This window comes from Pelobates fuscus, chromosome 6 (assembly GCF_036172605.1).
Source record: "Pelobates fuscus isolate aPelFus1 chromosome 6, aPelFus1.pri, whole genome shotgun sequence".
Classification (NCBI taxonomy): Eukaryota; Metazoa; Chordata; class Amphibia; order Anura; family Pelobatidae; genus Pelobates; species Pelobates fuscus.
This window is the reverse complement of record NC_086322.1, coordinates 200,138,657-200,152,984: the sequence shown is the minus strand read 5'-3', so window position 1 is coordinate 200,152,984 and position 14,328 is coordinate 200,138,657. Positions and strand designations below refer to the sequence as shown.

Genomic DNA, 14,328 nt, shown 5'->3' with positions numbered 1-14,328 from the left:
GACACTTAAGCTTCTGAACTTTCGCTTATTTTAGTGGGTAGGGAATGTGTTGCCAGTAAACCAGACAATACATTTATCCCAAAGCACACTGGTCCAACATCTACAGACATGAATTACTGTCCTACACCCACAGCTATGGAGGAATGTACTCTTGAAATATGTGCAGCTGTCACCAAGCCTTCTACAGAGCTATGACTGTCTCTCATATCATGGCAGCCAAAAGTGTTGGTCATGAAAAAGTGAAGTAAACATACTCATTATATAATGCTCGGCTCCATATGATTCACTGTGCGTTCATGACAAGGTCAGCAAAGAATGTATGCAACAGGCATATCACCTCACCAGCTGTAAGCAGACTTTTCACACCGCACAAGGTACCAGAATAGATAAAAATTATTACTTTTTTTCTTTGTGTTTTTTTTATTTTTCTTTAAAATCAGATTTTTTTCATTTAAATTGGATTCATTTTAATAAAATGCTTGTGGAGGAACAGTCTTTTTAAGGTTATATAGGTTATTCAGTGTGCAGTAGGGATGTTGTGATGGAGCTCCAATACTCAGGCCGAGTGACTGTCAAGTATCCCTTCTCTTGGGACATTGTAGACAAAGTGTGTATAGCGTATCCCTCTCCCCTGGGACAGAGCAGCCAAAGTGAATATACACATTATAGTCACCACAACAGCTACAGCTTATTGTATTTGTTCTGGTGAGTATAATCATCGCCTTCAGGCATTTTCATGCAAACACTGCCTTTTCAGATAAAAGGCGGCGTTTACATTGCCCCTAGGGACACCTCCAAGTGGCCACTCCTCAGATGGCCACTGACTTTTCCTCATGGAGATGCATTGATGCAACTCTATGAAGAAGTGCTGATTGGCCTAAACATTTTTACCCTGCTCCCATCCTGCCTCCTTGCCGATTTTAGCCAATCCAATGCTTTCCCTGTGGGAAAGCATTGGATTGGCTAAAAATCGGCACTTCTGATGATGTCATCAAGGAGGCGGAAGGCGTGCAGGACCAGCGCCAGGATACCCGTGTGGTGCTGGAAATAAGGAGAGTTTTAGTTCCTTTAGAGGGAGTTGGGGGGGGGGGGGGGAGAGAAGGGTTAAGAATACATGTTTGTGTTCCAGACCCTATATTGTTCCTTTAACCCTTTTCCCTGGCGATGCTTGATAAGGGTAAAACAGGTCTGAGTTTATTGGAAAGCACACAGGTACTCTCTCCTTCTCCAACTCTTCTCCCCCTCCCCCCAACAGGGAGTCATTATGAAAAAACACTGCATTGCACAACGTTGGTGCCTGGGACAAATGACTTAGCACAAGATAATTAATTTACCTACCAGACAGCAGGGGCCTAACAATAATAACCTTAACAATATATGCGGATATATCTGCTGTGAATGAGGGGACTAGAGTCAGGCTCCAGTTAGTAAAAATGACTGGGCAAACCATCAGATATATATTTATGCAATATTGAAATTTTTTATAAACTATGTTAATCCAATTTAAAGCACCACTTTCACCCCACCGCATCAAAATGAGTATTTCATTAAGATAAAATCTTTATGAAATACTCATACCGACAGTGTTGGAATTACACTGAAATTCCAACTCGTTAAAATATATACTGAGACAAAGTAGGGACTACTCGGACACTTTTTAACGAATGTACCTCCGCCCAGGGTCAAGAAGAGTCAATTTATCAGCCATCACCAGTGACAGCTGCAGGCAATTGGCTTTATGCAGGATCCTGCGGTCTCACAAGATCCTCCATAGGCCTTAATGCTGTAGTCTAAAAATCAATCTGGTTGAAAACATTAAAAATTATAACAACCAGCCGGAAGGAGTTCCTTTTAGAAATCACAATTAAAGTCAAGTCTTACTGACTAGTGATTTTAAATCAAGACAAATTAGAGATCACAATTTAAAGGACCACTATATTGCCAGCAAAGTAAACTCGTTTTTTTGGGCACTATATAGTCCTTACCCTTCAGCCATTTACCTTTATCCAGCTCCGGTGACCTCTCCTCCCCCTCCGACATCAGCTTCCAAGTGGAGCCAAATGCGCATGCGCGGCCAGAGCCACGCACATATTAAAAACGTCCATAGGAAAGAATTGACGTTCTGCGTGCTCAATGCGATTTTCGCATTGAGTGTCGGGGAAGCGTCTCTAGCGGCTGTCAGGAAGACAGCCACTAGGGGCTGGATTAAGCCTCCAATGTAAACAGAGCAGTTTCTCTGAAACTGCTATGTTCACAGCTGCAGGGTTAAAACCTGGGGAACCTGGCACTCAGACCATTTCATTGAGCTGAAGTGGACTGCGGGGTGACTATAGTGGTCCTTTAAATCAAATAGAGTACCTTAATATTGAACAAAGGGAGGAGACAGAAAAGACAAAGCCTCTCACACAAGCAGGGAGCAGGTAAAAGCCAGTAATTGGTGAACAGAGAAAGTGTAAATCAAAAAGAAAGACAACATTTTTTTTTTTTTAAAAGCACAGATAGAGTAAAAGAGTATGACAGAGAGAGAAAGAAACTAGAAAAGTGAAAAAGATGGAAAGAGACTGACGGGGAATATGGAATTTATGAGTAGTGGCAAACTATTTTTGCCTAGGGTGGTTACAAACTCCTTGGACTGGCCCTTTATAAGTGTAATTGAGACATACAAGGTACTTCAACTGAAATGTTTGAGAAACACTGTGTTCATTTTCATATTGTTTGCACAAAGTATTACGTAATAGAATCTCCCTTTTCTTTTTAATTTATGGTACATACATGCACTCATGCTTTATATTCTACTGATAAATGTGTCGTTTCTTAACTGCACGTCCACTTGAAATACATACAACCTATATTAAGGTGCTTGATAGGATTTAGAAAGAAAGTTCTTTACATAAAATTATAGCAGTTTAGTAACCATGCCACATGGATGTTTATAATGCATACTGCATAGAACAGAGGCATCCAGCCACAGCCCTCTATAATCACACAGGGCTTAGAGATCATATTATACATGACAAGTCTTACCCGTTTACCTTCATAAACTCTGTAGAGTCATGTTAATGCAAAATACACAAAACTTTTTCCGCATAGACAATGGGATTTTAGAGACGTGATTGTGGAAAAAAAAAAAAAAAAGGGGGGGGGATTCTATGTGTTGATACAAAAATTGATAACACTTTACTAGATAAACGGATTAAAAATATGGATTTTACTGGCAAATAAATAAACCACAAATACCTCATGTAAAATGGGGACATAGGTCGCTCATCTTCTTGGGAGCTGCAAAGGAAAAAAACAAAACAAATTTACAATCTTTAACTTGTCACAAAACAGAGGGAAAAAAATGAAAAAATATTGCACAAGAGAGATTACTAGGGAAAGAAACCATCAACTAGCAAGACTTAACTCACAGTATGTATGCATGTGTGTATACACACACACACACACGGTCTGAGGCCATGCTTACAGAGCACATAGGAATCAGGGTGCTAGGATCATGCTGCTAACAAGGGTGCTTGAAGTGCCCCTTTAATAACATTGTTTCATTATTTAAGTATTAAAATCTCTTATAGTGAATTATTTTGATCTCCAGAGGTTGCAAATGCACAGAGAGAACTAAACATAGCAGTGTTTAACACTTAACAGGTTTAAAGATTAAATTTCACATCTACGAAAAGTTATACATTTCAATGAAAGTGAGCCCAACATGCCATCTGTTGGTAACTTAAGAGCTACAATTAAAGTGGACATTGAAGAAAACAAACAAACAAACACAAAAAAAAACACAAAAAAAACCCCAAAAAAAAAAAAACAGAACCGGTTACCTGCCCGTAGATTCCTAGAATCCAAAAGAGTTAGGACTAAAAGGAAAGAAGTCATATTTTTCTATAGTTCTTAAAGAGACACTATAGTGTAAGGAATACAAACATGTGTAGGTGTGTCCTCCAAGCTATGATTTACTTTCCTTACATACTGCTCGCACTGGTGTCCACGCCGCTGCTCGGTATCCCTTGAAGAGATCCCAGCCAATCCAACGCCTCTCCATAGGAAAGCATTTCGAGGCTAGCGTGCATGCATGGTAAAACGCCACGCTGTGCGAATCAAATGCCCTCTAGAAGAGTAATATTATTTATAATGGGGATTAACTCTGTTCTAGTGGCTGTCAAGAAGACTTCTGCAGCTATAGGTATGCTAACTCTGCAAGGAAAATATTGTCGTTCCTGCAAATTATCATCATTTAATGGATATGCTTCACTATAGGGATTTTTGTGGATGTGTGGATGCTTAACCTTTGCACTGGTAGTGCCGATGTGTCACATGGCTACTGTTCACTCCAAGCACAGCCACAGGGCCTTATAGGTGGGCAGGAGAAAAGAAAGACAGTGGGAAAGTATTAAAACTTCCCAGGATTTATGTTTACTTATCCACTTTATTTAACCCATATGTGTATGAATGTCTACATTTAAATTGTATTTGTTTGACTTCACACAGTGCTGTATTGTTCTCTATCCGGTTACGGAGTAGCTCTTTATTGCTTCGATCTGAATAATTGCTATAAGCTCTGCCATTTGTAATTGTACCTGTCAGTCAGCATACTGAGAGGAAAAGTATAAACAATGTTTGCGTTTTCTCCTAATTTGCATAGCGTGCCATGGTGGTACCAAAACTATTATGTGCCCTCCTCCCACACTTTATTCACTCTCAGCATTTAATAGTGTGTGGGAACCAGGAAATGTTACTTCAAGGTAGTTCTGATTGAACGTACAATTAAAAGAAAAGAGCATAACATGGTTAAAGGTTAACACACGTTATACACTATACTCAATAGCTTGATCTCCATGTTAAAACGTCAAAAATCAATTATCGGTTACTGTTACAATAAGCTGCTGCAATCAAACAGCACCAGGGATCGTCACATGTAATGGAAGTCCACGGCACACTTGCCAGGGCTCAATTTCCACTCACCAGTTGCTAGTGGGCGACTTACAAAACTTGAGTACTGCATACAAACTATACATATCACACAAATAAAAAAAAAAATAAAAAAAAAAAAGTCTTAACGTAAATCTGCGTTATATTTTGATGATGAGACGCTTTGGTAGAAGCGCAGCACCTGTTTATACTTTGCAAACATACAAGGTCACTCCCAGAAGTGGCTAGACATCAACAGAAAGGTCAATTATGCTGTAAGAGTAGAAAACAAAAAGGATACTTAATCTGGCAATTATTAATTGCAGAGCAATGAAATTCAAACGCCCAGTAATGTTATAAAAATAGATAGTGTAAATATGTTGGTATGTGTTCACCCTGACTACAGATAACAATGTTAGACCAGTTGCCCGTGCATGGGTAAACATCCCTCTCTACAAACAGAACCATTAAAAGTGACACAAAGATTTGATAAAACAGTATGAAAAGATAATGTAGTCACTGATGGCAATATATATATAACTCTACATATTTATAAAAAAAAAAAAAAGTAAATATATTCATTAAAATATTGTACAAAAATAAATACGAATTTGGGTTATATATGAGGGGACTAAAATATCTATATCAATATCTAAAACAAAATAAACACAATACAAAACAAATAAAAACTGCACAAACCCCTCTTAAAACGGTATATATGTTAAATTCTGGATGAAAACTCTGCATGAAAGGATGTGAAAATATCTTGCAAGGACTTAATGCTCAAAAGTGAAAAGCCAATCCCATAGTATGGAAAAGTGGAATGGTACGACTTTCTGATATGTGAAGCTCTAATGGAATAAATATACCAAGTCTTCTACCACTGCTTATGTTGCTCTGGCTTATCAGAGCCACAGTTTGCTTGCAACCATTTATAAGCCCCCTGAAAATACAACTGGGGACATCCGCATCCACTTAAACAATGCAAAACGCAGAATATATTGCAGCTTCCCGTTGTACATACGGGAGGAAAAAGGGTCTGTACTTTGCAAATGCTGTGTGCCAAAAGTGTCCAAGGAAAATGCAAAAGTTAGCTTGAAATATTTAAGTAAAATCAATTGAACAGATTTAAAAATTGTAAAAAAAAAAAGGTACGGGCAAGTTTTTGTTGTATTTTTAAGTGCTACACGTTGTTACATAGACCATTTCAGATGACATGGCCACATTCATTTTACTTAGTGCTTTTTAAAGACATTAAAAAGAAGAGTGGTAACCAACATCCCCTGCAAAGCGTTTTGAAGTATAAGCAGGGGGCAGGTTAGATAGGATGATAGACTTCTCTATGCTAAAATATGTAGAGAACCAGCATTTCCTAGCTAACAGGTTCAATGTCTTCTATTTCAGTTCAGATTTCAGCAGCCAAATAGGGGACAGAGTGATATTTCCAAGGTCATTTGGAATCTTATCACTGGCTACATGAAATACCATTAAATGCCATTTACTATGTGATACCAGTCCCCTTCCACAGCACAGCAACTGGTGGAATGCCACATTGGCTTCACAGAAGTAAAAAAAAATATTGAGATAGAGATTGAGAAAAAAAAAAAAAAAAACCTCAAAAAACCCCAAAGAGGCCACTAGTTATGTCTCTAATATTCCATGTACTTTGGAAAGGAGTCACCTTTTGTCCCAGTATACTCTCACAGAAAAAGATAGAAAAAGAGAGATTTTTTTTTCTTTTTTTTTTAAATAGGTGAATGTTATATTTCAGATTTGCGTCACCTGCATTTTGTGACCTGATATACAAACACATACCATAGCCAGACAAGCATTTGCACACACAATCATATTTCTGTTTTTTGTTACTTTTTTTTGGGATTTGCAATATATTAACTGCAAATGCACTTACGTAAATACCCACGCTTCAACAAGCTGGAAGGAGGGTCAATGCAGCGGACATTGTTCTCACTTTCTGCCAGAGGCAAAGTACACACAATCTGTACAGTGTTCAGTCAACGCCCTGGCCAGATCTATCTAAAACTAAAGATCTTCTCCACTGGATTGATGCGGTTACAAACATTCATTTTCACCAATACATTCTATTTTGTTGTTCAACATATGCATGGCTGATTCAAGTGATTACTAGTACTAAATATAAACTGTAGAATATGGGAGTGATTTGTCCAGTGACCATAGATGCGATGGCAAAATAAAAGGATTATGGGGCCTTGTGTAACAGTTTTCACCAAGGATTCCCAAGATTATTCACTAAATTGAGAATTGTTTGGAATTCAAAGAGAATTTAAAATCTAAAGTAGCTGAACTGGAAGTACAGCCGACTGAGAATGTTTCCATTTTGGTCATTTTGTCCTTAAAGGAACATACAGTGTCAGGAATCCAAACATGTATCCAAACGTGTCATTTTGATCACAGCCAATCACAATGCTTTCACATAGGAAAGCATTGGATTAGCCAAGATTGCCAGCCAGCACAAGCATTTTCTAGGAAAAGATGCATCTTCTAGGGAATGATTATACTCACCAGAACAAATACAATAAGCTGTAATTGTTCTTGTGACTATAGTGTCCCTTTAATTAAATTATGACAAGTCTAATTGGTCTTTCAACAAATCTAGAACGGAAATGTAAGAAAAATCTGGAATGATATGAACCAAACCATTTTTCTGTTATGCACAAGTATAGTACTCAGAAATACATTAGCATTTAATGTAAAATGGGACAAAATGTTTGCCAGCATAAAAATCTTACAAAAAGATGCATGCCAGGGGTAAAAATACCCAAGAGAGACACCAATATCTAAGTAATTATACTTATGAAATCTTGGAGCAATAAACCTGCATGTCTTTGACAAAAACTAGCACTAACAAACTACCGGTATCTATAAAATTTCCAGTAAGTTCCTGTAGCAATCTGAGATATGCAATACACCACATTGTACTTCACCAACCTGGAAATATTAAACAAGCTTGGATGTTCTTTAACTGGACACATCACTAGGTAAAGTACAACCACAACAATCCATTGTTCAAAAGGGGAATCTTCTTTTATAAAAGGGACTCTACGCACAAAAACAACTGCAGCTTAATGAAGCAGTTTTGGTACAAAGATCATATTAAAGATATATTGGACTCTTGGATAGAACACCTCAAAACTAGATATATGGAATTAGTGGATGATGGTGCGGTGGTAGTAAGAGTGACTGTCTAATCTCAAGTGATATCATTCACCAATAGATCTATAATGTGAAGATGCAGTCAATATGTTTAGGACTTTACAAACAGCACACTCTCTTCCTCAATACAATGTATGAAGTCCTGGGAAGCGGCTGTTCCCCTTTAAGACTGGCAAGGCAACATGGGAGTTGTAGTTCAACAATATTTGAAAATTGGCACTTTGGCTATACTCAGCCTTGTAGGAGCTTTGAGGTATATCCTTCCAGTGCACCTCTTTCAAGATGTCCACTTGGAATATTTTAATTTGTACATCCCACACCGGCTTAGTCATCACAAGCCCACTAAACTATCAAGTATTTTTTTGGAAGACGTTATGCCATTTGATAGCACGTTTAAAGCCAAGGTTGGACTTGTTGATCGTCTAAATAGGATTTACATGATGAGATCATAAACTACAAATGCCCACACCTCCAAATATAAATAAAATGAACATATTTCATATACCGGTATGTCCCCTCAAATGTTCTAAACTGTGCCAAGAAAGGATACAAAATAAGACAGGTAATACAAAGCTACAGACAGCGACCAGTCATTGATGAAATGATACAGTTTCATGTCCAACAATAGCCACAAGGATACATTTCTTTATTGGCTTCCTCTTTCTATAAAATTACTAGACTAGTTCCTATTTATTAATTAAACTTTTACAAACTGGTCTACTTTAAAGGAACACTCTAGGCACCCAGACCACTTCAGCTTAATGAAGTGGTCTGGGTGCCAGGTCCAGCTAGGGTTAACCCATTTATTTATTTTTTATAAACATAGCAGTTTCAGAGAAACTGCTATGTTTATTAATGGGTTAAGCCTTCCCCCAAATCCTCTAGTGGCTGTCTCATTGACAGCCGCTAGAGGCGCTTGCGTGATTCTCACTGTGAAAATCACAGTGAGCGCACGCAAGCGTCCATAGGAAAGCATTGTAAATGCTTTCATATGAGACCGGCTGAATGCACGCGCAGCTGTTGCCGCACGTGCGCATTCAGCCAACGGGGCGGAACGGAGGAGGATCGGAGGCAGAGAGCTCCCCGCCTAGCGCTGGAAAAAGGTAAGTTTTACCCCTTTTCCCCTTTCCAGAGCCGGGCGGGAGGGGGACCCTGAGGGTGGGGGCACCCTCAGGGCACTATAGTGCCAGGAGAACGAGTATGTTTTCCTGGCACTAGAGTGGTCCTTTAACACATTTCCTTAAAATAAACATCATGATTTTTGGTTTTTTTTTTATTATATCTATTTATTTACTTTTAAACAGGGGCAAGTTTTGAAGCAGCTATTATTTAAGGGCAGCTGCTATTAAGTAATGTAAATTGCATGGCGTTATGAAAGAATACCATGCGGTGTGAATTCGCAAATCACGCCATATGTTTGTTTCCATAAGATGTCAACAGTAAATGTTCATGAATGCAGAAACTGCACACACCAAATTCCAAACCCACAAAACACCAGCAGATCTGCAAAAAACAAGACTAAGATCATAGCAGCTGCTCAGGTCCACCCTCACTTACAAACAAGAAAGAAAAAGCAAAACTCCATCCCTCGTTCGTTTTGTTGACTGCTCTTAAATGTTCCAGATTTACAAACAAAGATTTCAGATTTAAAATGCCTAACCCAATGGTATAAACTAACAAAACTCATACTTCCCAAGTATGCCTATTTCAGAGGGACAGTCCCTATTTTGGGCCCAAATCCCTCTGCTCTATCCTTATGTGCCTCTTTTCTTGGAACTCTATATTGTTTGTGTGTTTGAGTACAACAGAGCTTCACAGTAAACGGTCTTTAAACTACAATATATGTGTTTAGAATTCAGTCTGTGTAAATAAGATAAATTGCTCTGGTTCTAAATTAAATTTTAGCTGCAAAAATTGTTATTAGAAAGTCACCTAAAATGTCTCAGAACAGGCCCGCCTATGACAAAACCCACCCCCCTAATTTTAAAGTGCCCCTCTTTGGCCATTTGAAATCTCGGAGGGTACGAAAACTGCATTTAAAAAAAAAAAAAAAAAAAAAAAAACACTTATGTTGTACCAGTCAAACAATGTAATGGGCAAGAATAGCACATTTAAAAATCATTAGAATTGACAGGAATAACTGGGACAATCATAAAACAGATTTGTTTTGATTTGAAAAAAGTACTGCAGTTTATCATAATCATTTATATTGCTCTATTATAGGCAATGGCACTGGACATATTGAGAAAAGGGTATAGAAAACCACAGTAGGATTTGACAGTATGGCAATATATATATTTATTTTTAAATCTCAAATAAAATTTAGATTAGCTCTTTAATGGTTCTATCTAGTAAACTGCACAAGTGCATGGTTGGTCCATTTTGCAGAACAGATTAATCAGTTTTGCTGCTCAAATTTTAGAACCACAGATTACATCAGGGCTTGGCATTTCTGCATAATTTATGTACCAACCAGATTTGCTTTGAAGTCAGAAAAGTGGTACATCCACAAATATAAAATATTTCCCCTTCACTCTTACTCTATCCTTTTGCCCATCATTTGGCCTTTTTACAGAAGTCGGTGTACACTGGTTCTCCGGAGGCAGTTTGTTTTGACCAAAGTGATACAACATAAAAAAAGTCCATAAAACATGTTATTGGCTGAGCTGCAAAGCAATGAAAGCTGGTACCAACTTCAAGCTGTTTACATCTGCATAAGGCAGAAAGCTGAAGATGGCCTTAGTATAACCGGGGGAAAAAAGCATTTAAAAACAGCAGAAAGATGCTAAATGATCTTGTATGCATAAACATAAAAGGTTTTTAAAAAAACATGTAGATTAAAAAAATTAAATCCAAAAACAATTAACGAGAAAAGCTCCTATTAATATATTTGCAAATGCCACTAAAGCAACCTTTAAACCTCATGTGTAAATATTGGAAGCTCTACTTCCACAATACACGGCTATTATAAGGTACCTTTATTTCCAATAAATTAGGGAAATCACACAATTGAAAAGCTTTCACAATCTATTCTTATACCATAAGGAACAAGAATGTTTATACTATAAAGTAAGGGTGGTCACAGAGTATAACTAACGTGAATTATCAGATGCTTTGTGTTACTCTGCCTGCCTTACAGCAGGTAAAGAAATGGGAGTTGCAGTTTTAAAAAACAGCTGGAGATTTATCTCTTAGGAAACCCTACTATGGTATTTATCAACTAAACATGCAACTGGGAAGCTAAATGAAAATTGTAGGCAATCACAGCCAACCTGGAAAAATATCTGAAACTGAATATTTTTTCCAATCCAGCTACTGCAACCTAAAATATGACATTTTACTTTAATGTCCCCACAATTCCCGATTTAGTAAAATAACACCTTAGGTTTCAATTACCAGAGTGTACAATAATTGTATGCAGCATTTTATCACACATATAATGTTAGTGAAGAGCAGGATGTAAAGAGACCAATAATTAAGGTTGCATCATGACAATGTGAACTGCAGTAGTTTGTATACTCTGGTGACACAGGACCATCAGCAGCAGGTACCAATCTGTACTGGTGCATTACACAACTATGCTTAGGGCATAGATAAAGGATCTTTGACATACAAAGTTAGAATAATCCATTAAAAGTGAAAAATAAATGGGCGGGGAAGAAAAACTTGCAAACATATTTCATATTAGACTATAGTCGAGATAAACATTTTAAATTAGCAAGAGGACTTGGCACTCATTGTGACAGAGTCAATACATGTTTACCCAGTCCTCTGCCCTCAGGGCTCTGCAGTAAGACACTGGTTCATTATGCAGCAAACAACATCTCAACACAGGCAATTAGATAACATCACATAAAGGTGCTACTGCATTTAAACTATGTAATTATATTACATAAGTTCCAAAGTCAGACACTGAATCATTAAATAATAGAACATATGCTTGGAAAGCCATCCGAGATTGTTTTTCTTCATGCACACAGAATTCACCTACAGTCGGAATGACAGCACAAAACGAAGACAGAAACAACTTCAGATTGAGATCCTAAACAATATTTTTAGGGATACCAGGGAAACAAGTTACATGAGACAGCAGAGCATCCCTGGGCAAAATCAGTGGCAGTGCTGTATCAGGTCAGCCCTGAGATACGGTACATGGGAGATGGAGAAGAAGAGACATACATGCCTGCCTGCTGTATAACTATAGTTCTGTTGTGGTTGCCTTCAGGTTGATAAAAGCAGTTATAAGGAATTGTAAGGAGTTGTAGATGTGCCCCTGATTGGTCATCCCCAGGTACAGAAATATAAAGTGTCCCTGCTGGGGTAACCCTGGGTGCGGCTATAGAATTAATGTACCCCTACTGGGACCAGGTTAGGGCATTATTTAATGTACCCCTAAGTGTACTTATAGAATAAATGCACCCTTCCTGGAGCCAGCCACCCCGGGCATTATTTAATGTGCCCCAGCTGTGGTTATCCCAGGGTATTATTTAATATGCCCCTTAGTGGGACCAGCCCAGGGTATTATTTAATATGCCCCTTAGTGGGACCAGCCCAGGGTATTATTTACTGTGCCCAGCCCAGGGTATTATTTACTGTGTCCCTTACTGGGACCAGCCCTGGGTATTATTTAATGTGTCCCATACTGGGATTAGCCCTGGGTATTATTTACTGTGCCCCTAACGGTGACCAGCCCAGGGTATTATTTACTGTGCCCCTTACTGTGACCAGCCCAGGGTATTATTTACTGTGTCCCATACTTGGACCAGCCCTGGGTATTATTTACTGTGTCCCATACTGTGACCTGCCCAGGGTATTATTTAATATGCCCCTTACTGTGACCAGCCCAGGGTATTATTTAATATGCCCCATACTGTGACCAGCCCTGGGTATTTTTTACTGGGACCAGCCCTAGGTATTACTTACTGTGCCCTTTACTGGGACCAGCCCTGGGTATTACTTACTGTGCCCTTTACTGGGACCAGCCCTAGGTATTATTTACTGTGCCCCTTACTGGGACCAGCCCAGGGTATTATTTACTGTGCCCCTTACTGGGACCAGCCCAGGGTATTATTTACTGTGCCCCTTACTGGGACCAGCCCAGGGTATTATTTACTGTGCCCCTTACTGGGACCAGCCCAGGGTATTATTTACTGTGCCCCTTACTGGGACCAGCCCAGGGTATTATTTACTGTGCCCCTTACTGGGACCAGCCCTAGGTATTTTTTACTGGGACCAGCCCTAGGTATTACTTACTGTGCCCTTTACTGGGACCAGCCCAGGGTGTTATTTACTGTGCCCCTTACTGGGGCCAGTCCTGGGTATTATTTTCCCAGGGGCCAGTCCTGGGTATTATTTTCCCAGGGGCCAGTCCTGGGTATTATTTCCCCAGGGGCCAGTCCTGGGTATTATTTCCCCAGGGGCCAGTCCTGGGTATTATTTCCCCAGGGGCCAGTCCTGGGTATTATTTCCCCAGGGGCCAGTCCTGGGTATTATTTCCCCAGGGGCCAGTCCTGGGTATTATTTCCCCAGGGGCCAGTCCTGGGTATTATTTCCCCAGGGGCCAGTCCTGGGTATTATTTCCCCAGGGGCCAGTCCTGGGTATTATTTCCCCAGGGGCCAGTCCTGGGTATTATTTCCCCAGGGGCCAGTCCTGGGTATTATTTTCCCAGGGGCCAGTCCTGGGTATTATTTTCCCAGGGGCCAGTCCTGGGTATTATTTTCCCAGGGGCCAGTCCTGGGTATTATTTTCCCAGGGGCCAGTCCTGGGTATTATTTTCCCAGGGGCCAGTCCTGGGTATTATTTTCCCAGGGGCCAGTCCTGGGTATTATTTTCCCTGGGGCCAGTCCTGGGTATTATTTCCCCTGGGGCCAGTCCTGGGTATTATTTCCCCTGGGGCCAGTCCTGGGTATTATTTCCCCAGGGGCCAGTCCTGGGTATTATTTCCCCAGGGGCCAGTCCTGGGTATTATTTCCCCAGGGGCCAGTCCTGGGTATTATTTCCCCAGGGGCCAGTCCTGGGTATTATTTCCCCAGGGGCCAGTCCTGGGTATTATTTCCCCAGGGGCCAGTCCTGGGTATTATTTTCCCAGGGGCCAGTCCTGGGTATTATTTTCCCTGGGGCCAGTCCTGGGTATTATTTTCCCTGGGGCCAGTCCTGGGTATTATTTCCCCTGGGGCCAGTCCTGGGTATTATTTCCCCAGGGGCCAGTCCTGGGTATTATTTCC

The 14,328-nt window shown here is 39.8% G+C and overlaps 1 protein-coding gene across 2 annotated transcripts in view; it reads right to left on the bottom strand.

The window, feature by feature from the left end:
• FAM13A (family with sequence similarity 13 member A) overlaps positions 1 to 14,328 on the bottom strand; it is a 234,200-nt gene that overhangs the window by 38,370 nt on the left and 181,502 nt on the right. For both annotated transcript variants that reach the window (XM_063458640.1, XM_063458639.1), the window contains one exon: positions 3,238 to 3,279. In XM_063458640.1, coding sequence (XP_063314710.1) covers positions 3,238 to 3,279 — 42 coding nt within the window. The remainder of the gene's footprint in view (positions 1 to 3,237; positions 3,280 to 14,328) is intronic.